The sequence below is a fragment of the Abrus precatorius genome, unplaced genomic scaffold, assembly GCF_003935025.1.
Source record: "Abrus precatorius isolate BTA unplaced genomic scaffold, Abrus_2018 Scaffold8, whole genome shotgun sequence".
In the NCBI taxonomy this organism is placed as follows: Eukaryota; Viridiplantae; Streptophyta; class Magnoliopsida; order Fabales; family Fabaceae; genus Abrus; species Abrus precatorius.
Window position 1 is genome coordinate 25376078 of NW_020874428.1, and position 25605 is coordinate 25401682.

At 32.7% G+C, this 25605-nt stretch overlaps 3 protein-coding genes across 6 annotated transcripts; 2 read left to right on the forward strand and 1 right to left on the reverse strand.

Moving 5' to 3' along the window:
* Positions 1-212: 212 nt before the first annotated feature.
* Positions 213-3180, forward strand: LOC113845886 (dr1-associated corepressor-like). 2 transcript variants are annotated; one of them, XM_027473560.1, is made up of 7 exons: positions 213-635; positions 1197-1238; positions 1328-1400; positions 1521-1614; positions 1861-1977; positions 2060-2117; positions 2383-3180. In XM_027473560.1, the coding sequence occupies exons 3-7, from the start codon at positions 1346-1348 to the stop codon at positions 2848-2850; spliced, it is 792 nt and encodes a 263-aa protein (XP_027329361.1). In that variant the 5' UTR covers positions 213-635; positions 1197-1238; positions 1328-1345; the 3' UTR covers positions 2851-3180. The 2 variants fall into 2 exon arrangements, with proteins under 2 accessions (XP_027329361.1, XP_027329360.1); XM_027473559.1 differs by lacking the exon at positions 1197-1238.
* Positions 2180-15248, reverse strand: LOC113845885 (ankyrin repeat-containing protein ITN1-like). Of its 2 annotated transcripts, XM_027473558.1 has the most exons (7): positions 14452-14564; positions 14126-14333; positions 11268-11553; positions 10459-10917; positions 8273-8706; positions 4085-7547; positions 2180-2856 (listed from the first exon to the last, which is right to left on the reverse strand). In XM_027473558.1, the coding sequence occupies exons 2-6, from the start codon at positions 14153-14155 to the stop codon at positions 7155-7157; spliced, it is 1602 nt and encodes a 533-aa protein (XP_027329359.1). In that variant the 5' UTR covers positions 14156-14333; positions 14452-14564; the 3' UTR covers positions 2180-2856; positions 4085-7154. The 2 variants fall into 2 exon arrangements, 1 of the variants encoding a protein (XP_027329359.1); XR_003501590.1 differs by lacking the exons at positions 2180-2856; positions 4085-7547; positions 8273-8706; positions 10459-10917; positions 11268-11553 and adding an exon at positions 13640-13818 and having other exon boundaries at positions 14126-15248.
* LOC113845884 (protein DGS1, mitochondrial) lies at positions 14921-24594 on the forward strand. 2 transcript variants are annotated; one of them, XM_027473557.1, is made up of 14 exons: positions 14921-15297; positions 16831-16945; positions 17055-17258; positions 17890-18027; positions 18190-18351; positions 19626-19820; positions 20405-20505; positions 21438-21527; positions 22339-22411; positions 22480-22508; positions 22582-22705; positions 23494-23604; positions 24048-24148; positions 24323-24594. In XM_027473557.1, exons 2-14 carry the CDS (start codon positions 16835-16837, stop codon positions 24438-24440), a joined length of 1557 nt encoding a protein of 518 aa, XP_027329358.1. In that variant the 5' UTR covers positions 14921-15297; positions 16831-16834; the 3' UTR covers positions 24441-24594. The 2 variants fall into 2 exon arrangements, with proteins under 2 accessions (XP_027329358.1, XP_027329356.1); XM_027473555.1 differs by lacking the exon at positions 14921-15297 and adding an exon at positions 16408-16661 and having other exon boundaries at positions 24323-24528.
* Positions 24595-25605: the final 1011 nt, after the last annotated feature.

A 25605-nucleotide genomic window follows, 5' to 3' on the forward strand; every position in this document is an offset into this window, starting at 1 on the left:
GAATTTTTTTGTTTCAAACATTTAATTTCTTAATTTTAAAAACCCTACATTTTTAATATAATAAAAGATTTATTTTTTATATAGAAAATATAACGAATTTAAAAAATTGATTTTAATTTAATAATGCACTGGGATCACAAGAAGCTTACTTATTTTGAAGTGTTGTGATGTAGCAAAAGTGAATGTGATAGAATTACAAGGGAAAAGATAAATATAAAATTTAAATTTAAAGGAAAATGAAAATATGCAGTGAGAAGAAAGAACAGATAGAAGGAAGAAGATATGTTAGCTACGGAAATGGAAGGAATTTGGAGTGAAAAGGAGTGGTAAATGGTGAATGGTGAATGGTGAAGATGACAAGTTTGGAAAAACAAACTCTGCTGTGTACCGTAGGAGCCTCCTATGTTAGCGCTTCGTGGGAAGGGGAAACACTCCAAACACAAAACACAACAAAACCAATAAAATAAAATAAAAATTGCCCACTTTGTTTTTTCGTCTTCTTCAACGTTAATCTTTGTTTTGTTTTTCCCTTTATAAAAACAAGGTGGGGTTTTGCGTCCTTCTCCAACCCTTTTCCTTTTTGTTGTTTCTTTCTTCACAACATGAGGAAGAAACTAGATACTCGTTTCCCTGCAGTAAGTTCCCCCTTATCCTTCTTTTTTTCTCTAGAAAATATTGTTTTGCATTTTATTTATTTTGAGTTATGGGTGTTTGCTATATTTTTATTTTTTGGGGTATCATTAGGTTTGTTTTGTTTTCCTTGGGTAATTGATGTTTCTGAGTCACATGGAATATGGGTTTCTCTTGGTTTTGGAATTTATTTTATGCATGTTTCAATCTGTAAACTGTTTTCGATTGTCCCTAGGGGATTTGGGATTGTCTGTTACGATTATATTTTGCCATGAATTGTTGGATTTGTTAATGAATATGTTGTTAAACTATTCTGCAGAGGAATTGTGTGTGGCATAATTTAATGGATTGGGGAAAATTTAGTTTTAGATATTGTTAATTCTCTTGGTTATTTACCCTTCTGCTTTCAAGCTTTTGCATTCTATAATTCTGCAGGATTGTGTATATCACATGATTGAATAGAATCCAGAAACATCAACAACAAACATAAAATGTTTTCAACTATTATAAAGCATGTCTACTGACAGATCATTTAAATCTAAATCCTGTTTTCATGTGTGAAATAGGACACCAGGATCTTCTGTGGCCCACCTTGTTGTCTCACATAGGTCTTGACCCTGTTGTATATACGTTACATTGTTCAAATGTAGAAATTTTAGTAATGATTGTGTAATCTAATTGAATTGATTATTGACAGGCTAGGATTAAGAAAATTATGCAAGCTGATGAGGATGTAGGAAAGATTGCAATGGCTGTGCCTCTTCTAGTTTGTAAGTAGTCTTGCGCACATATTCTAGTTTTTCCTTTTTTCCTCAAATTTTCTTTTGGGCTTTTGGGAATTTGTAATGAGGTATCTTTGATTGATGATAATTTGTGTTTATGTATTGCAGCCAAAGCACTAGAGCTATTTCTGCAAGATTTGTGTGATCGAACGTATGAGATAACTTTGAGGAGGGGAGCAAAGACCGTGAACGCTTTTCATTTGTGAGTGAAATTTCTAATTAGTTTATGGGCTCAATTTTGTGTTTATTGTCAAGGCTGTAGAAGGTGGTTATCCATACTTCTATGGATTTAATATTCCATGATGTATAACATTGAATTCCCCTCTTCTTTCTATTTATTATGTTCACAAACATGATTGCTTTTGGAACATGTGCTGTTTGTTCTAGTGTTTACCACCTCTTTCTGGTTTCTAAAAGGTTGAATTACTTGTATCATTGCCTTTTGCAGAAAACAGTGTGTGCAGACTTTTAATGTATTTGATTTTCTAAAAGATATTGTCAGCAAGGTTCCCGATTTAGGTGGTTCTGTTGCCACTGGTGATGATCATGCTGTCACTAAGAGGAGGTTTGTTCCTTGGCTTTTGGTTAATACTATTGTAAATTGGAAAAAGATTTCTGTATGCTGAATTTTGTTTATTTTATATTAGGAAAGTTGCTGAAGATGATGATAATGACAGTGACGAGGAGCCCAAGAGAAATAGGATGGTAATATATTAACTTTATTCAATTACTTGAATTGGTAGTTATCTTGAATTTTTATTTTTGTCATTAAATGAGTGTTTATCTCTGGTCTATGCACACTGCACACCTTTTTATCATGTTTGCAAAGAACCAAAACTATCTACTTTTCAAAGCTTTTGGTGAAAACTACTGTTGTAATTGAGCAAACCCTGTAGAATCTGGCAGCTGCTTCATATTAAAATTATCCAAATGATGAAACTTTGTTTTTACTTTTCCATGATTTGCACAGCCAGAGCATGGACATAACGGTGGAAGTGGAAGAGGAAGGGGAAGGGGCCGAGGCAGGGGTCGTGGCCGAGGAAGTAGAACAGTTGATCACGAGATGATTTCACATGTCAAATGTGAAGAAGATCCTGACATTTTGAAGCAAAATGACAGGCACACTCAAAGCAATGAAAGCATGGAAAATGTGTTGGAACCTGAAGAAGTTAAGCAGAACTTTCCAGTTAACAAACCGGCCGAAGTGTCTGTTCGAAATTTTGACTTAAATATGGACCCAGATGAGAACATGGATTCAATAGCTGTATCAACTTCTGTGCGAACTAGTTCACCTGCTAAGTCCATGTCAGAAGAGAAGCATGAGGAATACCTGGGATGGTCCTTGTCTGATGTGGAAAAAATGGCCATTGATCCCATGCAACTAGCCAACCTAAATAGGATTGATGAAGACGAAGAGGACTACGATGAAGAAATGTAGATGAACCTGCATTGTTTAATTATGGCATGTATTCATTAGAAAGTTCTGATGAAGAATTAGAGCAGATTTTTTAGGAGTAGTGTTAAACAGATCCTTAGTGGTTAGGAAGATTAGGAGGGATAGTGCATTGCATAGTCTACTTACTACCTTAGTTTAGGCTAAAAATGGAGATATATATTGTTCCATTTAGAGACAGCCTGGTATTGTAATTTGAGAAATTCTAATCTCATGCAAGCATTGCCTATGGTAGGCACTTATATTCAGATTTTGGCTCAAATTTTTACCGGGATGCCTCCTTAGTATTTCCTTAGTTATGATTTTGTTCACTCATTAATCACAGTTGTTCACTTTTGCCAGATCTTTAAATTTATCAAATTTGATTTTGGTTAAATTGTTAGCTTTGATTTGTGTTGTGATGTAAGTGTATTTGGCGCGTCATATATGCCATAAACACACGTCTCAACCAAACATGCTGCAACTTAAAAGTCTGTGTCATAATTATTCCCCGCGTACCAAACCACAAACATATCGAAAAAGAACAAAGAAAGCTTGCAATTGAAAATTGTATATAAAACTTTTAACTTGTTTCTTATCTTGAACTTTATTTAAGTGGACATTCGTAAAATTTCTAAAGCACGCAAATAGTTTTTACTATATACGAGGCAAAAAGTAAGTGAATTGATACGTAATTTGCATTTTGCCAACCAAAAAAGTGCAGCAGCCTGTAATCCCTCCACTGTCAGGAGCCGGGGGTGTTCGCTGCTCTGTGAAGCCAGCCTCACGTGGTGCCCTCCGGTTTAGGACCCATGAGACATTAGCCTTCGCATAGGTCCCATTGTGCACCCACCAACCCAGCCGAGCATAGACAGAACTTGTAGTGCTATTACTAAAAATGAATCTTTCACAGTGGGTGTTGTCTACTAAGATGGGACAAAGTTATTTAGTGTCCAACTATGTTCACAAAATGAATGCATTATTAGGAGTATACAAATTTAAGAGAAACTTTTGGACAAATTTTAGTGCTTGCTGTTTTCTTTGTCCTCAAATTAAGAGGAGAGTCTGTCTGTAGTGATGCAATTCAGCTTGCAATCTCGCAAATGGTGATGATTGAATTGATCAAAAGAAGTTCAATTTCAACTTGGTGGCATTTAGCAGACAACTTGAAAGAGAGACATGAAACTAAAGATGTGAAAGAAAAAAAAAAAAAAGTGATGGTTCAAGGAGCAAGGCTCACCAGGCTTAGTGGGGTGAAGGTGCAGCGGCCTGTAATCCATCCACTGCCAGGAGCCAGAGGTGATCGCTGCTCTGTGAAACCAGCCTCACGCTGTGCCCTCATGTCCAGGAATCATGAAACCTGGGCCTTCGCTCAGTTTCCATGATTCAACTCTCAGCTTGGAGCGGGCAGGCCAGCATGGTGCCGCCAACATCCCAGCCCAGCAAGCCAAAGCCGTGTCCCATCACATTAAAGCCCTCACTCGAGTCACAAGCTGGTGTTACTCAGCTCGGCATTCTGACATGCTTGTCAGAGGCCTTATAAAGAATGGTTTTCTTTGTATACTAGTCGATGTGGAACTTGTAAGACAAATAATGGATATATCTGTTCCAATACTTGATCCTACCTAACTTGTGTCTCCATGTTGTATGGCTGTGTGATGACTTGAAGCATTGGTTTGCTGCTTACAACTTTTGGTAAAACATCCCGCGTATTCGAATCTGAGGTAGCTGTTTGTGATACTATTGGAGTTAAATCAGTGTCTTCAGGTCCATGTCCCAAACTAATGATGAAGGGATGGTAGGTTGGAATGGATTAACAAGGTGGATTTATATTCCATTTTAAATGGATGATTTAGAGGATAATTGGTTCAATTTTGTAAAGGGGAGGGTTAAGGGGTTAACAACTTATTCAACAAACATGCTAGCAATTTGTACCTGTGCTTTCGGCTTTGTCAATTTGGTCCCTTAAGATCCCAATTAACTTAACAAAATGGATAGTAATTGATAATTTAAATGAACACAAAAATTTATTTTTGTCAATTTTTATTACAAGAGTTTAAGTGAGATATTAAATTGTCAATAACACATTTGCAATAATAACAAATATCTAGTCCATTGCGTTATGGACAGAAGGGGAGTAGTCACTAATGAGTCTGAAATCCTCAAGTTTTCTGGACCTCAACCATGGTACATTCCAAACCGTAGCCTCATCATACATACTCTTGTTATTAGCACCATCAATGGCCTCTAAAATATAGTGTGCTAGAAACCGGTTGTTGTTTTGCACTTAGGACAGGGATATTTAAAGGGCAATGTATGAATATGGGATCCAAGTTACAATGTTGATACTGCTGGATACAAAACATCTCAAACTGACCCTGTGTTATGAATCTCACAGTGTGATGATATTCACGAATAGCACCCTCCATGTCCCAAACAACTAACAAGCAACAACGTATCACACTTTTAATTCGTAGCTGTTCTTAAACCACGAAGATGACTTCCACCTTGATTTTTTTTCTTGAGGCATTTGTAGACACGTTTTATAATCGTGAAAAAGGAGACTTTAAGCAGAATATTATTTAATTAGGTAGAATAGAGTTTCTATAGTATATTATTAATAAACAAATCTCAAATTTATTATGTGTTTATGTTTTGAGAGTTTTAAGCAGAATATTATTTAATATGAAGCCATTTGAAAGGCTGAAAAAAGTGTTAGAACTTGAAGAAGTGAATAAAACATAATGTTCCTTACACAACCTTTTTTAGTTCAGGGTCAAAGTATACATATTGTTCCGTTTAGTAATAGCGAAGGATTAGAAAACCAAAGCAAGCATAAATTGAAAATAACACTTCATAAGTAAAAAATATTATTATCTGAAAGAGAAAGTGCAAAAAAAGTGATGGTTCAAGAGGCTAGGCTTACCAAGCTTTGTGGGATGGAGGTGCAGTGGCTTGTGATCCCTCCACTGTCAGGAGCCAGAGGTGTTCGCTGCTCTGTGAAACCAGCCTCACGCTGTGCCCTCTCGTCTAGGAACCATGAAACCCGAGCCTTCGCTCAAATGCCATGCTTCGACTCTCAACTTGGAGCGGGCAAGCCAGCATGGTGCAACGACCAATCCAACCTGGTAAGCCAAAGCCATGTCCCACCACTTTGTTGCCCTCACTCGAGTTACAAGCTGGCGTTACTCAGCTCGGCGTTCTAACACGCTTGTCAGAAATACTATAAAGGCTGATTTTTTTGTATACTAATCGATGTGGGACATGCAAAGACCAACATTGGACCCAAGGTGGTGTCATCTATCTAAGGTGGAATTTGGAATGTGTACTTACTAACCCAAAGATATTGCAGTTGATGAAATGGTTGTCTGCTAACAACTTAATGATCTTTGGGTAAACATGGAGAGTCATGAACAAGGCAAATTACTGTCCATTTAAATGAATTATAGTTAATGGATAGTCATGCGTCCCATGGATCAGTCTATTTAACCCATCACGGCTTAGTAGGATTTGCAAAATTTCTTTTTACAACTTAATTAGCTTAATCCAACCTACCAAAACCCTATCAATTTTCAACTTATTTTTCATAAAACTGTTGGGTAACATGAATGACAATCTTCAACTAAGAGGAGTTCGTAGCTAGGTACCCAAGATTTATAAAGACAAGGAAAGTCAACCTTTGGGAACAAGTTTATGCTTATATATCTAAACTTTGGAATTCACTACTAGCTATAGCCATTCTGTGTTGTTAGGAAATTGACTTTGATTCTCAAAGAACATCAATGATAAAATCATGATTGTTATCTCTCAGCACTCTAAAAGGGAAACACACAAGATGATGATCAGCAACGCTTGTAATTGCAGCAGTATTATTATTTTGTAGCTCCTGTGACAAACCAAGCTAGACTTGGGATTTCAATTTAATTTTTTTTTTCAGAGTATCTATTATTATTTTTCACCGGTTAACCAAATCAATTAAGAGAAAATATATAAATTTTAATCAAATAAGAGTAATAATAATACACACATTAACAATAAATACTCCTATGATACAAATATTACATATATATACAACAATCGAATTCATACAGAACCTCGATTATTTCACCAACAAATAATTCTATATGTATGTGTGCGCCCATGTACACGTGCATGCATGAATTTATTGGATTTTGGACATGCGATAATATCTAGACCAGAAGAAGTAGTCAACTAAACCGTCGAAAAGGCTAAATTGAAGCACAAGAAACAAAAGTATTGGAAGAATCCCCATTGAAGCCACTACATATGCAACCCACTTGGATGTATGATCAAATATCAAAAAAGATGCTGCAGCAAAAGCTAGGACCATAGTGGCAATGGATATAAAAAGTAAGGTAAGCCCAAGAATCAAGCTTGGATGTAGTGAAAATTGACAAGAAAGAGATTATAGATGCAGAAGAAGAGAACAATGCCACTGCATTTGTTAAGATGAAGACAATAAACCATGCATTGGTCTTGTCACCAGGAACAGTGAGAGCTGCAGCAAATGCTACTGTAGCAATAAGTGTTGTCACCAGCATGCCAGAGTCAGCTATTCCTTTGGCTGCATCTTTAACTTCTTTTGATAACTTTTTGTGGTTATCATAAAATATATCATTTGGTGTCTTGCCATTGTTGTTCCTCATTGTCCTTAATTCATGAGGAACTCTCTTCTCCACTTCCTATATATGATATAAACCAAGAGCATATGTGAGTGGTAGTTTCCATGTTAACCAAATAAACATCTGATTTTTATTCACGAACAAATTATTAAATTGCAATGAGTGAAATCAATGATCTATTCACAGCTTCTTCTTATTCTTTCTATCATTTCCTCTTTACCATTTTAAATATATGTGCATTGGTTGGGATCAATCAATCAATGTCAATGCAAAACTTAGTCTTTCAAGATGAACTATTTTGAATATATCATTAACTTATTCAATTTTTTAAAAAATTAAAATAATTTTAAAAAGTACTGATTAATTTACGAATAAATGTTTTGACTTTTTAAAAAATAATCAATTATAAAATATATCAAAAATGTATTTAAAAATTGCATTATTAACTTTTTAAAATATATATTCAAAACTTTTGTGTTAAAATTTTCAAATAATCTTACAACAACAAATAAATATGACGATTATAATCCTAAATGTTAAAATCAACTTTTCAGAATGAATATTTTAAATTTTAAGTGTTTAAAAATAACAAATTTGAATTAAATCATAAATATTTTTTAATAAAAAAAATTTAAATACTTAAAAATATAGTTCTATGGCCGACGTAATTTTTTTTAACAATTTATAAAATTTTAAAACTACTTTGTACACAATGAATAAAGATGTAAATAAAGGGCATGTCCACACATATAAGAGAATGGTTGAATAAATGTAAGCAAGTTCACCTTGAACCATACAAGCTCCCTTTGCATTTGAATGTTTGGTCTCAAACTTGAGGATGCTTCATCTTGTTGATGTGCAGCTAAGTGTAGAATGTTGTTACGATCATTGTCCACTGCTCGTAGTACAAGGTTCACCGTCGTCATTTTTAGTATAAAGAAAAATATGCTACTTTGTCGATATAAAACAGTGAAGTGCAATAGGTTTCGTCCATTACTGGGGTCCTTTATAGTCAAAAGTTCACGATTCATGTAAAGAAGCCATTTCACAGCTTCAACATTTCCTGATTTTACTGCGTCAAACAATAGTGCTGAAGGTTGAGTTATCAACTCCAAAATCTTTTTGTATTCCAATTGTCTAACATGTGACCATAGTTTTTTAAGCAATTCAAGACCCGTTCCTGATGAAGCTTCTTTATTATCGTTGCCCTCATTCATGCCTACCAACAAAGCATACACAGATTGGTCTTAGAGAGAATAAATGTTTAACATTAAAAAAAGTTGTATTGAAATTTCCTATACTTCCATTATTATTATTATTATTATTAAATTTTGTCTCTGCGTGATAATAAAGTTTTACATTTTAATCTCTACCTAAAAAATGTTTATGGGTTGTCTCTATAATTATAAATTTGATTAATGGTTAGAACAAATTAATTCGTAAATATTTTATTTTTCTTTTATATATGAATCAAAAATTAGAATTTTCTCATATAAAACCTAAAACGAGAATAATGTTGAGTTGTAAAGGCATTGTCATAGAGTGGTTATTTGTAAACATACGTATATATACTCGGAATTAAATTATGTTTGCTGGCATGGTTTCATTCAATCACAAAAATGAATAAAATATTTAAGTTGCACGTTCAATTATGTATTAGAAATAGAAAGATCTTTAGTGGCCAAATTAACGGGAAATTGAAGCCAAAGCGAAATGCAAATATAAAAGCTTGAAGAACTAACACAATTCTTCTGAAGGCTTTCGCGCCAGCATATGCAAAGCTGTTAGGTGTTCTTGATCATCTCTTACAATGGCCAAATTACCAGGACATTTTTCAAACAATTTCGTTGCCACATCTGTTATATGCACAAATTAAATTGCGATAAAAGTTTTGGTGGATTGTATGCACAAGGCAAGGTAAAACTCTAATATTCTCCAACTAATTGAAAAACCACGAGTTCAAATATATGCAATTCATACAACAATTAATTAATAATTCAAAGATAACATGAATTATTAAAGGTCCTAAATTACTTGGGGCAACAGACAAGATCACTTGAAATTAAAATCTTGATCGGATCAATTTCTATAGAACTTGTATTAGTACTTCCCTTTAGTCGAAAAAAAAAGAAAAGAGAAATAAAAAGAAAACAATACAGATAAGGAATGGATGTCAAAATAGAGTGGGTATAAAAATACAAAAATTATTTCATTATGTGATTTTAATTTCCATTCATCATTAAGAAAAGCTAATTGCATAGTGCATATTGCTAAAAATAAACTTAATGATATCATTCTAGTTACTTATCAAAAGCCATTATACAATTTAATTTTAAATATGACAGCAGGGAGAAATTTATGGTCTAATTTTAAATAAAAATCTATTTCTATTTTTTATTTTTATGATATATATATATATATATATTTTTTTTTTTCAAATATTTGTATTATAATAATAACAATATTATACATAAATAAAATAGATTTTTTGATAAACCAAACAACCCTATAAAAAATTCAAAAGTAATATAGATAGTTGATCTTCAAAAATATGCATTGAGGTTGATATGAAGTACATTCCATGATACTCAATACTTTATGGAGAGATATATTTTGAAATTCCAATATGTAACCTCCCTCAGTTAGCACAATATATAGACTTGAAAAAGAGACGGGTCACACTCACACACACACACACACACTTATCCAAGTTAAGGATGATATCACAATCTTTCAAAAGACCTACCACTCATAATTTAATTATTTCAATTTTAAATTGATTATCAGATTATGGTTACATAAACCTGATGAGATTGGAATTATATATAGATGTATAATTGATTTGGTTTAAGTGTGACCAGTTCAAACAATTGGTTCAATTCTGTTTGTTATTGTGAAACATCATATATAGTACATCAAAGACAATTAATTCAAAAAATGAATAACCATGTAGTTTAGTCTTTACTCTTACCAAACATGCTGCTACTAATGGTCATAAAAAACAACCATTCAATATCCTTGGAAGCCATTTTGTGAAGCAGATTCTGAGAGGACAGAAATTGCACAATTTTGTGGTGGCCAGTTAAAGCAGCCAAGTGAACAGGAAGCAACCCATCATGTCCAGGGATCAGAGGAAGATTTTCATTCTTTTCAATCATAATTTGAAAATCTTCACCATTGCCTGAAATTGCAGCCATGCAAAAAGCTGTGTTCCCATCTGAGTTTGGTATTCTCAGGTCTTCTGGGGTCATAAGGTTAACCAAACCTTGTACAAATGTATTGCTATTTGCGCTCACTGCAACATGAAGTGCTGTGTCTCCACTAGCAGTCAATGGAATGCGTACCATATCAGGAAATGTACCAAAAATGGGTTGTGCTTGCTGCCACATATTGTGGAGTGCATATACATATAGTTGTCGCTTTAAAGAACCTGCAAGGATCCTTGCAAACTTCACATTATAACATGCCCTTTATACTAATCATCATAATTAATTTAATATGTGCAAATAAAAATTTTTCTTTAATCATGAATGTGTAAAAATTCTTTATATCAGATTATTTACTGTATCATTAAAATTAAATTAATTTTATGACCAAAACATAAAATTAATTTGTCTAAATCCAATTTTAAAATATCATTAGTATATGATATGAATCAATTTTTTTAACCTATAATATTTCAACTTCAATTTTTTTTTTTCAAAATCTAAAATAAACAATCTCCTTATTGGTCTCTAGAGTGCACCCTTTGTGATTTAAATGGTTTAAAGTATAACTTACTCAGATCTTCTGGAGTCATTTCATTCACCCTTCTGTTTTCATCTTGCGGAGAGGCAGCAGCTGAAGCAGCTTCAATCGGTGTTTGCTCATGGCTTAAACTGTGAATGTGTTCATTTGATGATATTATAATCTGAATGTTGGTGTCATCTAAAAATTTGACCGAGGGATCTTCATATTCTGAGACTGAGGGAAATTCTCTAGACAATGGAAGCGAATTCGACCTCCAAAATTTCTTGTTTGGTTTTGCATCTTTCTTTCCTAGCCGCATAAGCTTGATGATCATATTCTGGTGGTAAAACAAGAGGGTTAATTAGTAAACAAAACTTAGGTGTAACTCTTTAAATATTATTTATATTTTTTAATTAAAATTTTACTTTACTAATTCACGATGACTTAAAATTTGAATGTTTTATTAAAATAAAATTTTGTTTTTATTAAAAATAGTACAAAATAAATGATGAAGACCATGGTAGAGCCTTTAACATATAGAACAAAATCAGTTAAAGAAATAAAGAGATGGTGATCCTAAAGTCATGAGGATGAGCTATTAAAGTTTACCTGGTAAATTTAACTGGCGTATATGGTGATCCTTATAGCAAGACGCTCAGATTCTGATTAGATTTGATGATAGAATTGCCAGTTAATGGAGATGAAGTGCATGTAGATATCACTAATTCAAGCATTGCAAGTTCCAGCTCTTAAGCTTGTTGACCATAACTTTGAGCTCTAGTGGTTGTTATATATTTTATCAATTATTCCCCCACCCATTTTATGATATTTCCTACTTAATTGTCTATTTCTAATAGCATACGCATCTTGTGGACAATTGAAGTTGTAACAAGTTGTCAAGTATTGGTTCAAAGCAAGACTAGCTATAAGTATTTTATTATCAGAAAATATATGAATTTTATTAAACTCGGCTCAACAACCAGGGAACACATCATATACCAAGAAGTAAATGAGCATCAATGCAGCAGAGAAACAGTGAACATAGTACCATAATGAGGTCCCTACTAATCCGTAGAGAAAGGGAAGTATTCAACCTAAGAAGTAAGAATTTTGGTTTCAGAAAATGTTTTCATTTTTATTATGTTTTCTGTTTTTAAATATTTATACAAGAAACATTAAAAAAATTCATTGTTTCATGTAAAATTTTTAAAAGCAGGAAACAGAATAAAAAAAAAGTGATAATTTTAATTAAAAAATAAAAAAAAATGTTTTTAGAAATCAAACATACCTAATATATCTATTTTATTTCAAGGTGGTGAGTGAAACTAAAAGTTTAAGATTTCAATTTTTATAGTTAAGTTTAAGCATTCAAAAGTAGTAAAATTTTATTGAAAAAAATTATATTTATTACATTAAAATTATAAAATTGTAAAAAAAATTAATTTTTTTTTTGATAAAAAATTTACTTTTAAGTGTTTAAACTTAATTTTAAAGGTTAAGATTATTTTTTTTTAAAAAATGTAATCTTAAAAAGTTGATATGTTTAAATTTTGTATTAAAGAATTGATGTAGGAAAAGCAAGAGCCGAACTAAGAAATATCGAAAAATTCATTCAAAATAATTAAGATTGGAGAAGACCATGTAGGTTGTCTTTATTTGCAATATAGAATAGAAGTTTGAATATTCAACTCAAAAGTGCCCTGTGGCTTGAGAAAATTTACATATACAAACAATTAGTCTTCTTCTTATATATATATAAAAAGATAGAATGCGCGTGAACATTTATAAATAAATAAATAAAAAAGATAAATTTAAAAGTCAATGAATGCATGTGTGTTTTAATTCAAGTTAAAAAATTTGTAAACATAAATTTAACACAAAAATAAAGCATTTAAACGTAAATGATGATATTAAAATGAGTACTATTGTGTACATGTAAAGTATAAAAATACATAAATCTGAAGTTAATTGATATTTAAATCATGTCGTGGTTAAAACCAACACTATATATATATATATATATATATATATATCAATTGATTGGAATATTGGCTAAGAGACCTGTGAACTGGTGGTGTATGTAAGTTTAGATGATGACAGATTGAACTAAATCAATATATGAGGCCACAGGTTATCATATTAGCCTTAAAACATTTGATTGTTGTCGAGGATTTCAAGAAAACAGAAGATTTAATTAAGGATATATACAAAGAAGAAACAATGCAGATAATAACATTTTTTTTTATTTTTTAGTTGAAGAGAGAAAAGAAAAAGGGTTTTTTTTCTTAACAATTTTCTTATTTTCATTTTTCTTTAATTTAATTTATGTTTCTTCAAATTTTGGTTTCTTTAAAAGAAATAAAGAAGTACTAGTTATTTACAGGTGAATTACATAATAATAATAATAATGAACATTTTATAGTAATTGTGCTGTTCATATTTATAGTGGTTAATAATGACATAGGATAGCAAATACAATACACCGAATGTAGCATCAAGGCTGTAAATAGCTACATTTATTCCATACATACACAACAGGCTTTAAATATCCTAAAACTTTCACAGTGGAACAAAGCAAGCCACACGTACAATCTTCAGTAACCTGACAAATCATGGAAATTAAAGCACATTTAATAAATCCCAAAAGACAACAAAACTAAGGATAAGAAGGACAATCATATCTGAAATCAAGAAATAATATTGACCACTAAATATGTTTTTACTTAAAAGCCTTTTATATATTTTAAATTTTTATTAGCTTGATTAAATATGTTTTTACTTAAAAGCCTTTTATATATTTTAAATTTTTATTAGCTTGATTAAGTGATTCATTTAATTAAGCATTTTCTATTTTATCATTAAGAAATGAAGTGACAAAATCTGAATAATTTAATAAAAAAGAAAAAGACCTGGCTAAGAAGTGGACTCAGAAGGAGCATCACCAACGAGCTTGAATTCCTGCACCTCCTTGAAGTTCAACCACGGCTTCTCCCACACCTTGGTTTCATACACCTTTTTCTTGCCACCATCATTTGCCTCCAAAGTGATATAGTACATAGTCCCAGAAACCACTTGCTTCTTTGCACTAATCACCTTCACAAACTCCAGAACTGCATTCTGCGTATTCATATCATCAATTAAATATGACAATTATGCAATTATAATTATACGCACACCATGAAACCCAATTATTAGAACTACAAATAAACTAACTAGGATATATAAATAAAAAAACCTCTTTTTTGTTGTGGTCATCAACAGCAAAGCGAGCAAGATTCTCGATTTCGACGCTGTTTTCAGCTACTTGAACATCGCTAACGCCACCCAGTGTTGCCATTTCTCTTCTGTAGGTTTCTCTCTCTTTTCTATGACTTATATATTGCTGGAAGAGCGGTTTGATTGGTCAACCATGGCGTCTTTGGAAATGATCCTCTGTGTGTTATAACTTTTTATTGCAAACGTGTGACCAACTGGATATTCTCCTTACGTTTATTAGTGCATGGTCAACGCCCATTGTGTTCAATTACTGTGGGACAACGAGCAGAAGATAACTTGCCCCTTGATTTTTTTTTTCCTTGAGGCATTTGTAGACGCAAGTTTTATAAACGTGAAAAAGGAGACCAAAAATTGTCATCGACGTTACATCCTAACCACTCCTTTCATAAACCCATTATATTATTCATAAATAAGTTTCAAAATTTAATATGTATTTTTTATCTGAGAAAGGGGCAAAAAAAATGATGGTCCAAGAGACTAGACTCACCAGGCTTTGTGGGTTGGATATGCAGAGGCCTGTTATCCCTCCACTGTCAGGAGCCAGAGGTCTTCGCTGCTCTGTGTAACCAGCCTCACGCTGTACCCTCTCGTCCAGGAACCATAACACCTAAACCTTCGTTCAGGTGCCATGCTTCATCTCTCAACTTGGAGCGGGCAGGCCAGCAAAGTGCATCCACCAACCCAACCTAGCAAGGCAAAGCCCTGTCCCATCATTCTATTGCCCTTACTCAAGTTACAAGCTGGCGTTACTCAGCTCGGCGTTCTTGCGTGGTTGTCAGAAATACTATAAAGGCTGATTTTCTTTGTATGTTGGGCGATGTGGGACTTGAAAATGCCATTGGAACGTGTACTTACTAACCCAAACATATTGCGGTTGATGAAATGGTTGTCTGCTTACACGTTATATGATCTTATTGGGTTGTTTTGTTTGTTTAAAAGTGAAAAGAACATAGATATGCATCCTACGCAATTTGAAGTACCAGTTTTGTGATACCAACAGAGTCTAATCATTCTTCTTGAATCCCTAAATATTTCAATTAACTTAAAAATTAACAAATTATAGTTAATGGATAGTCATTCATTATTTTAAATGAATAATGCAAAAAAAAAAAAAAAAGTTTAATTAACAAAGTAGCAGTTCATTGTTGTGAAGATTATGAATGTTCTTTTATTAAGTTCTGTTTTATTAATATTACTTAATAAACATGGATAAAAAATCTCTTTACTTCAAATCTCAGCGTCAGTGACAAGAAGCATGGCTTTCATTTCATATAGAAAGTGAATTCTTAATATTTGATCTTTATGATTAATTTCTCAATAAACACATTTAGAAAATCAAGATAAAAAGACAATGCCTCAATGTAGACTTTTACACACTTAGAGAAAAATCTTTCATGTCCCATTTTGTGTTCTTATACTGTTTGTAACCTTACAAAATCTCTTTTTATATTCTATCATACATGTATTTCTTTTTAGTTATGTGAAGGTTTTTATTCTCCTATATCTCTTAATTAGCTCATTTTATGATCCTTTATTTTAATATTTGTTCAATTACTCTGTTACAAAAGCTTAATAGTATGACTCCAGTTAATCTGTTTATTTTTTTATTAATTATATAATAAATATATTTTCAAGTTTATAGGAATATTTTTAAAATTATTAAAATCATAGTAAAAAGACATAGTCACTGTAAATATTATTATTTTTACATGTTTCTATTTTAATTTTTTTAACTATTATTCTTAAATCATTGGTTAGTAAGTCTTCTTAAATATAAAGGAATAATATTTACTTAATTTATACTTACATATTAGTTATTATTTTATAATTTTTATGGGTCACTTAATATGTCAAAATTACGTAATATTAAAAATTATTTAATTTTTAATATTAAACCATTGATTAATCTCATTCATTTCAAACAGTGCCTCCGAGGCTCACACACAGCACCGCAAAGCTTGGAGCACTGGTTCTCATGGCGGTTCCACCTTCCGAAAGCGGAACATTCCTCTCACAGTTGTACTCCAATTACCTCCAAAATCGAATCCGTGCTCTCTCTCCCTTCTTCTCTACAAATTTTCTCTCCAACTTCGCTTCTCGCTTCAGATCAACACAGCGTCGGGAATGCCTCCCTCTTCCGTTTCCCTCCAATTCGCTCGACTCTTCCATGTATGTTCATTTTCCTTTTCACTTCCACAAAAATCAACGATAAACAAATAAAGAAATAAATTCGTGTTTGATGACTCTTTGTGATTTGATTATTCTCGGCATTGTTTCCATTTCAATGTGAACTGAATGTATATTTGAGTTCTGAAATATTAGTTGCGTTCTCTCGCAGGATCATGACCGAGGAATCTAGAGTGCATGTTGTTTTGGAGGATTTGTTGCAGCATGTTTTGATAAATTTGCATAGCATCCAAAAGAATCTGCAGTTTTGGCAGTCCAGAGCTGAGGTCCTGTTTTCACATTTATTTTTTTATATATACATACGTATATTGTTATCTGTGTATGTAGTTCACAGGGTGTAGTTATGGTGCTTATTTTGGTTGTTTATAAATTCAGAGGTCAAATGCTAAGAAAGCATATTTCATGATGTTTGAGAGGGGTCCAAGGGCTTTTATTGATGAAACAGTTAAGTTGTTGCGTGGACGTGCTGCTCAGGGTTCTTCCATACAGAATCTATGCCAATCTGCATCTGATTATATTAATGAGAGAGTAGCTGTTTTGAGTTGCTTAAGATGTTCACTGGCTACATTCTTGGCTCAGGTTTGCTCTATTCAGTTCATTGTTTCAAATCGTTATAGTCTTTCATAAATAGAATGAATATAAATTACTTACTCAGTTGTCTCTTGTTGTCAAGCTTACTTAATAATCCTTTTTTATTGTATGATTTTGTGACATTGATGTTATTAATCTTCATATTAAAGGAGAAAAATTGGAATGATTATGAATATGTTGTTAATGCTATGTCAATATGTCTTATATTATTTTTGGCACCTGCAGCTCTTCACCCAATTGGCCTATATTTTTTTTTCTGGAAACTTTTTTCCCCTCTTTTTCTGGCTTTGGAACCATTTTTGATGCCTTCATGTGAATTTCTTTAATTGCCATTCAGAGGAATTATGAGGATAGGTTTGAGTGGATAGTTCGGTCAGCATAGGTTTTAATAAAAAAAAAAAAATTACATGTAGACACAGGTTTCAAGTTCTTCTGGGGGTATATCACATGATTATGGAAACTTAGACATTTGCATATGGTGAACAGATGCATTGTACACTATGAACTCACTTGTAGAAAATTGTAAATATGGAAGAATTGCTCGTCAACTTAACCTTGTGAAATGCCAGAATGCCATCAATTTACTGATATTACTTCAAATTTGAAATTTCATGCTCAGGTTTATATGGAAGTAGATAAAATTGGAGAGGAGTTAATGACAGATCCAGAGAAGAAGCTGCCCTTTTTGCTGGTTACAATTAATAATATGTTTTCAACATTAGAAGCTTCGATTGGACATCTACATGCTATGCGTCAGGTTTACATAAATAAAGCAGCTATTCCTTTTTGCCTTTTGTCCCGTCTGTTTTCCTTTATGTATATTACTCATCTCTGTGACTCATGGTTTGTCAGAGCAAAACTGAAAAGTGAATTTGCAACTTAATACTGTTTCCATAATTGACCTTTTCTACTTACTCAGAGTGATTCTTCTGTTGATGGGAGCTATTCTGTTCCCCTGTTGTTTGAGAAGCTTCCAGAAATAAATCAGAATGGGTCCCAGTGGACAGATTGTGAAATCAGAGATGCTATCAATTCACTTCATCAAAATTTAGACAAGCTGGACTCATACATATCTTTTCTTGTAAGAGCTACTATCTTGTGTTATATCATTAACTTTTGGAGGGTATGTCTCTCAGAATTTTAACCTCTATATGCATATATGGTTGTAGGAATTTTATTGTATGGTAGAGCTCTTGTGGTGACCTTAGTCTTCTAGTGTCTTCAATTTATGCAGCTCAGTGAGCTCTTCAGTCTCCTGATAAGGATGGCTTTTTAGTATTGAAGACAGGAATAATACACTTGGACATAATTTCCAATTGTATAAATAACTTTTTGTAACTTTTAGTATTATGGGAAAGAATCAAAAGGAATCTTAATCCAATTTCCATAATTTAATAGTTCAACATCCAGCAGCTTACTCTTTTGGGATTATCCATTTAACATCTTTTTAATTTTTTGTGAGCATCAATTTAGCATGGCTTATTTGCCTTAGGGCCCATTGTTTGTTCTATACTTGAGTAGAATTTATTCTCATAAAATTAATTTTAAATTGTTGAGTGTAATTAAAATATGTACCCGAATTAATCTGTCTTAGGGTTTACAGTAATTGATTTTTAATGTTTTCCAATCTGATACTTACTGTTTAGCATTCATGAACCCATAAAAAAACTATGAAGGGGACTAAGCAATAGTTCCTTCATGATTAAATGAATAGCCAACTGAATCACTCCTTGCCTCGGGATTTGCCTTCATTATCTGACATCAAGTTGAATTCCTATACGATTTACCACTGCTTGCCAGAAAGAAAGGGACTGTATTATCTCAAATATGCTAATGATAGTTATTTTTAGGTGAAGATTAGGTTCATTTTTTAGAAATTTATTACACACTGGGTACAGTTATCCTGCTGAGTTGGCTCTCCTAATTTTCTCTCTTGTTGCTTTGTACTGTGCTCCCCTCCTGCTTTGATTGGTGATCCAAAAGGCCCATAAAATATTTTTGAGTAGAAGTAGAATAATAGATCCTACAATTAGACAACGTTTGTCCTAACTTTATAATGCAGCTTAGTACATGTGTATCTCTCCTATATCTCACCAATCCTTGGGACCTCCCCAATGCCTTTGAAGTGGACAAAATTGTCTTGACTGGAGTCAATAACTAGAGCTTCTCTTTCTTTCACCACATAAATATTGGATTTAATCATTTATGGAGGTTCTGAAATTGAATAATTAATCAGCTTTTGATAATATAGATTGGTTTTTACTTGTCAATTGGCTCATGTTGATTGTTCATTGGTTTGCTTTGTAACTTTATTAAAATTTTAAGATGCAATTTTATGGTTGTCTATTGTTTCAGGTAATTAAACATAGAAAGCCAAGGAAAGTAACTCAATATTGGATCCGCTATACATGTGGTGCAGTTGGTCTGTCAGTATGCTCCATTTGGCTCTTACGACATAGTAGATTTATGGGAAGTTCTGATCTTGATAATTGGATTGAGGAAGCAAAGGACTCAACAGTTGGCTTTTTTAAGGATCATGTAGAACAACCGGTACATATCTTCTTCATTATTTACCAATTACCTGGGTTTCATTCTTCTTTCCTTTTTTTTTCTTTTTCCCTCCTCAATGCCTAAGAAGATACTGTTAGAGGACTTGAACTTGTCCATATGAGATACAAGGTGCGGCTACCATCATTCATTTTTCTTAACCTCATTTTGCATTAACTAAGTAGTCTTTGTAAAAGTTAGTTTTCCATGATCAATAGACAAATTTCTGTTTTTACTATCTTCATAACTTCATTGCCTTCATAAAATCTGTTAAGTGCACCAAACTAATTGAGTTTTTCAAATTGAAGAGTGAAATAAGGTTTAATATTGTCTAGTAACTGATCTAGGGTGCACTATGTAGATAGTTGGAATCCATCAGCAATAAGGGAAGTCCTTAGAATAATTTCAAACTATTTAATATCGCACTAGTACTCATTGTACAATGATTGTCATAAAGCCTCCAAATAAAATCCCTCAAAGTAATCCCTATAAAAATACAAAATAATCATTGAAATTGTATATACTGTTGAGTGCTCTGATTTGTACAAATCATAGTTTGTATATATTATGATGCAATCAATTTTTAGATTTTGTCCATTAGAGATGAACTTTTTGAGACATTCAGGAAGAGGCATCAAGGTATTATGGACCTTGAAGAGGTGCAGTTGACTTCCAACTCACTACACAGGTTATTGTTTCTTAAATATATTGTCCTCCTTTTTTCTATTTTTGATTAGTAAAGCTGTATAGAACCTCAATGCCCAGAACATTTATTTTTAGCATAACTGTGTGCTGTTTTGGAAGATATGTTGTTATTGTTAATCTAGGTACCGTAAAAATTAAGAATTTATTGTCATGATGATTTTCTTATTCTAGCTCTGTTTAATATAAATTGTTGATTTTTTCAATTGAAAGACCTTTCAACCCCTAGGACTATTTTTTAAAGAAAATGAAATAATATCATTCTTATATCAAAATTGTTTTTGAAAATTAAATTATCAAGTAAATGGTGATTAATGAGAGCTAATTTTAAGAAGATTCCTAAGCAACCAGCCTTTCAAAATCCCAATAGACAATTAATTGTTGTTATTAGAGACTAGTATAAAAAAAAGCTTTTTGTGAATCATGAAAAATTGCTTTTAATTATCGATATTCATGATTTTATTCATCCATATCCATACTTCATTCTTAGTAGAATATGCATGCATGCAAGTTGATGAACTATGTATGTGGGGTGTGAAGCCCGTGAAGGAATGGTTGAAGGATTAAGGCCACGTAACTGCTTGTGAAACTTTAAGCACCTATAATTTTTTGTGTTGTGTTGGAACTCTTCTGTGGCTTGAAAGTTGAAAATGATTCTACATAAAGAAGATTTAAGGGGTTATTTGGTTTTAGAAAACACTTTCTATTTTCATTTTCTGTTTTCACTTATAATTACAAAAATGCCACCTTATTTTCATTATATTTTCTGTTTTCAAAATTTTGTACAGAAAACAGTAAAAACAAATTTTTTTATTTTGGCAGTAGTTCATTTACCTGATTTTGAAAGCCATGGTAGGTGCATGGATAATTGGATATTGCATTCTTTGTAACTTTTTTTTTGAAAAAAAATGGGTGCAGAATGTTGTTGGCTTTCAGTGAGCAGACAAAGGGTCAGAAGTTCCCAGTGAATGCCTCAGATCAGGAAATGCTTGAGATCGTAATGGATAGGTAAATTTTTTTATAATTGGAATATTTCACTTTAGAAACAATCTCTGTTTATGCTGGTAAGATGATGGTAAGGTAATTGTGAAACTGAAATTTGAAGTATATACATGGATTTGTCTGTGAGCATTTTCCTTGATATTATACCCATTATATGTTGGTAATAGTTTATTATTATTATTATTATTATTATTATTATTATGGGATAAGGTTTTATTGTTGTTGTTATATTTATATTTAGTACTAAAACATGTCTCCATTGCAATGACTTTCTGGGCAGTGGGTAGTGAAGACACTGCTCTATATAATTTCTGGCCATTCTTCTCACACTGATGTTTTATTATGAAGACATGTAAACTTTTTTTTCCATGAAGATCCATTATCACGGTATTTCATTAAATAACTATGCTACTATGTCTTTTGCTAAGGAATTTCTGGACTGGGGATTGTGGATTAGTTATTCCAGTTTAACTGGCACAATCTCATGGGTAGAAAATAGGTGAGCTTTTATAGGCATATAATTGTACGTAATGGATGGTTCATTTTTTAAAGTCGCGCTGATGATTTTCAATGTCCTAGGTAGAACAATCTAAATTCCTTACCTCGGTTTTCAAATAAAATATTTTCAAATTGCATTGATTGATTATATTTGAAACTTCACTGAATTTAAAATTGGATTTTGATCAAATAAGAGGACAATAATATCATTTTAATATGTACTTGTTCTTTCTATATTATCTAATAGCAAGAAACATTGAATTTGGAATCTTTATTAATAAAATATGGTTGTCACTTCTTTCTATATTATCTAATGCAGGTATGAGAAGGAACTCATGCATCCTATTCAGAACCTTCTTAGTGGAGAGCTGGCTCGAGCTATGCTTATTCAGGTAATGTATTTCATATGTTAATATAACATCTGTTTAAGTTGTTTTAACATAAATATTCACTATTACAGGTTCAGAAGCTCAAGCTAGATATTGAGACGTGAGTTTCCCAAATCTGAAAAGTTAATTCAATATTTCATTGTTTTAGTTTCTCAAGATAATTTTTTGGTCAGGGCAATGCTAGAGCTGAACCAGATTCTACGAGCAAATGAAATCAATTTTGCAATTCTAGCTGCTTTACCGGCATTCTTTCTCTCACTATTACTCATCGTGTTAGTACGTGCTTGGTTCAAACAGGTAATTTCCCTTTTCTTGTTTGCTTTGGACAAAATGATGAGCTCACAGCAGATAGAAGTTCTAATGTCATACTGTAGTTCTTAAATCTTAAAGAAAGCTTATATCAACTCTGAATTGGAGTGTGATTCTTGTTTGGAGTGACACCCTGCACCATGAGGTGATTAGCTGAATATGGGGACAAGATTGTCGCCTTCACCCATGACTAACTTTTAGTGTATGGGGTTACTGTTTGAATTTGTTTATATTTGATTATGTACTAGATATTACGTAGCCTGTTTCTAGCCATTTGCATATTTTGACTGTCACTGCATAAGGTGGAAAATCTGTTTTCTGATATCAAAGAGTGGTCACTTCAGTTTCCTTTATTTCTTTTTCCACTAATGTTGTACTTCACTGCCCTCAATATTTTTTGGAATTGCATTATCTTCCTTAATGATTAGAGGATGCTAATCAGTGTTCTGGTGCTATCTATTTTTCGTTCTCATAGAATTTGGTTACTCATTATAGTTTAATGATATAATTCCCAATGGTTTTCCATTGTCAGTTTGCTTGGATTTGAAAATACGTTTATGTAGTTTTTGGGAAATTAAAACTCCAACTCTTGTGGTAGCTGTGTCTGAGTTTAGGCTTATATGAATTTTGGACACGTGGTCAGATTTGTCAACTTGTGTGTCAGTACTGCCTTCTTTATCTTCTTTCTTTCAAAGAAATTCTGGCTATCCGCTACTTACATTAATCAAGAAGTCTTCATGTTAAAATTTATCTGGTATTCTGTTTTGGTGAATTAGGATACAAAAGCTGAGGGAAGAGGTAGAGTTGCTCGGATTCAAAGGAGGCTACTTCTTGTTGAGGTTGAGAAAAGGATTATGCAGTACCAAAATTATGTTGAGAAAGGGCTGGTAAGAAGCTTTCCTGAATGTTGATTCTATTTAGTTCTTCCCGAAATAAAGTTTCAACTCTCTCTCTCTCTCTCTCTATATATATATATATAGGTGTTTGGTAATGTACCCTCAGTTTTTAAAATACACCCAAAGATATAGCTTCTATCATAATCCTTTTAAAGAACAGTTACATGGTAGCAGCCATGATTGCTAAATGTGCAACTTGTTTCTTTTAAAGAGTATATTAGCAAGTTACAATTTTGACTTTCTTAAAATACATGTAACGAAGTAACTTGCTAAAAATTAAGCACAGGTTAACAAATTCCAGTATCTATAGGGAAATGATTCACCTACACTAATGTGGGGGGGGTGGGGTGTGTTCACAACTGCATTGAGTTAATTTGAATGAAATGCACTCCTTAGAGCAAGGATAGAAAAGTCATGTTACATGTCATTTACAGGAGAAAGATGCACAATGTATGTTTGGATTGGTACTCTATAGCCTGGATCGCCTATATCATTCCGTCAAGAGGCATGCAGAAGCTTCCGGAGAGTGGCAGTGGTTAGTGCACTCCTGTCTCAGTTGTAGATGTCTAGTCATTATTTCTGTTTAATCGATTTATATTTACATCCACTTACAGTAATGCACGTGAAAAAGAGATATTATTAAATTATGAATGTTGGGATTATTAATCAGTAATATTACTAATTAGTATTATTATCAAATTATGAACAGTTTGCGGCAGGATATAATAGATTTGGCTAGGCCTGGCTTGCAACCTGCATACAAGCTCACTGTGACATCACGCATGGATAGATTTGATTGCTTGCTTCCAACTTTGAAACGCCGGTAGCACATTTAATTCTTTTTGGTCGTAATTTTGAATAATGTTTATCATACTACTTTGACACTCAATTTTGTAGTGGATACTGTGCATAATATTCCTCGTACATGGTGACATTTTTATCACCATTGTCAAGGATTTTGATAATTTTATCAGTTGAATGCTAACCATATTATTAAAGTATGACATCTTCATTTGCTGGTGAAAATAAGCGCCCTGGATTAGATTTTCATTTCCATGTTGGCTACGAGCGAAGCCTGGGGTCATTTCCATAGAGTGAAATACTGAAATATATGTCGGGGTTCAATTTTTTTCCGTCCAAGTAACCTCAATTTTTCACCAAACAAGCGACCGGAATATAAATCTGCCAATACTCCTCCATGATATTATTTAATGCTAACGTTTTGTTGTGCCGTTTGTGCTGCTATCAACGTATCTGCAATTAAAATGTAAGAGTTGGACCACAATTGAATATGATGCTTGTCATATCATTCCACGAACCTTTTGATCTGCATGCCCGTATCTTGCCATTCAAATAATTTGTACTATTAGCCTCTTTATCTAAACAGAAAAGGTAAAAATTATAAATTGAAAGGAATTGATATTGATTAACTTGCACAAGCACTAAAACAAGTATCAGTAATGTAAAAATTTCTTGTGCACGTGATTACGACGCAAAGGGGAAATCTTTTTTTTTATTTTAAAAGTCAGTATGAACATTATTCAGATAAGGAAAGAAAAGATCACGGCATGTTCTGTTCGTGAGGCAAGACTGTCTCTCTCGTACGTGTATTTATTTATTATTTATTTTTGTAAAAAAAAAAAAGGAAGACGTATTAAAATATAATCAGTAGATAAGGTTAATGTTTTTCATACTTAGAAAAGGTTTTGCCATAGGCCAAAATAAAAACCAGTTTTCACCGATTAATTAGTGTCTTTGTCTAGAATATCTTCCCTGAGGCTCAAGGAGAGTAAAATGCTTCGAGGGATATTGATCCTTACGGGAAACTTGAACAAACTTTCAAGTAAAATTTTCGGTCAAACGAGATTTTTTTATTAAAAAAATAGTTGTCCTATAAATATTGCACCAAAAGGTTTTAGCAGGCAAGCTAATTGGAGTGTAAAAGTTTTTGCTCTACAATTTTATTATGTGTTTACATCAATAAATAGGTTA

Coding starts and splice junctions, on each gene's coding strand:
- LOC113845885 (XM_027473558.1), bottom strand. CDS start 14,155: ATGCTCCTTCTGAGTCCACTTCTTAGCCAG. Junction 8,707..10,458: donor CATTAGTAGCAGCATGTTTG/GTAAGAGTAAAG, acceptor CTTTGTTGGTAG/GCATGAATGAGGGCAACGAT. Junction 7,548..8,272: donor GGGAGCTTGTATGGTTCAAG/GTGAACTTGCTT, acceptor TATCATATATAG/GAAGTGGAGAAGAGAGTTCC.
- LOC113845886 (XM_027473559.1), top strand. CDS start 603: ATGAGGAAGAAACTAGATACTCGTTTCCCTGCA. Junction 1,401..1,520: donor GGCTGTGCCTCTTCTAGTTT/GTAAGTAGTCTT, acceptor TATGTATTGCAG/CCAAAGCACTAGAGCTATTT. Junction 2,118..2,382: donor AGCCCAAGAGAAATAGGATG/GTAATATATTAA, acceptor TGATTTGCACAG/CCAGAGCATGGACATAACGG.
- LOC113845884 (XM_027473555.1), top strand. CDS start 16,468: ATGGCGGTTCCACCTTCCGAAAGCGGAACATTCCTCTCACAGTTGTAC. Junction 18,028..18,189: donor ATCTACATGCTATGCGTCAG/GTTTACATAAAT, acceptor CTACTTACTCAG/AGTGATTCTTCTGTTGATGG. Junction 22,706..23,493: donor TACGTGCTTGGTTCAAACAG/GTAATTTCCCTT, acceptor TTGGTGAATTAG/GATACAAAAGCTGAGGGAAG.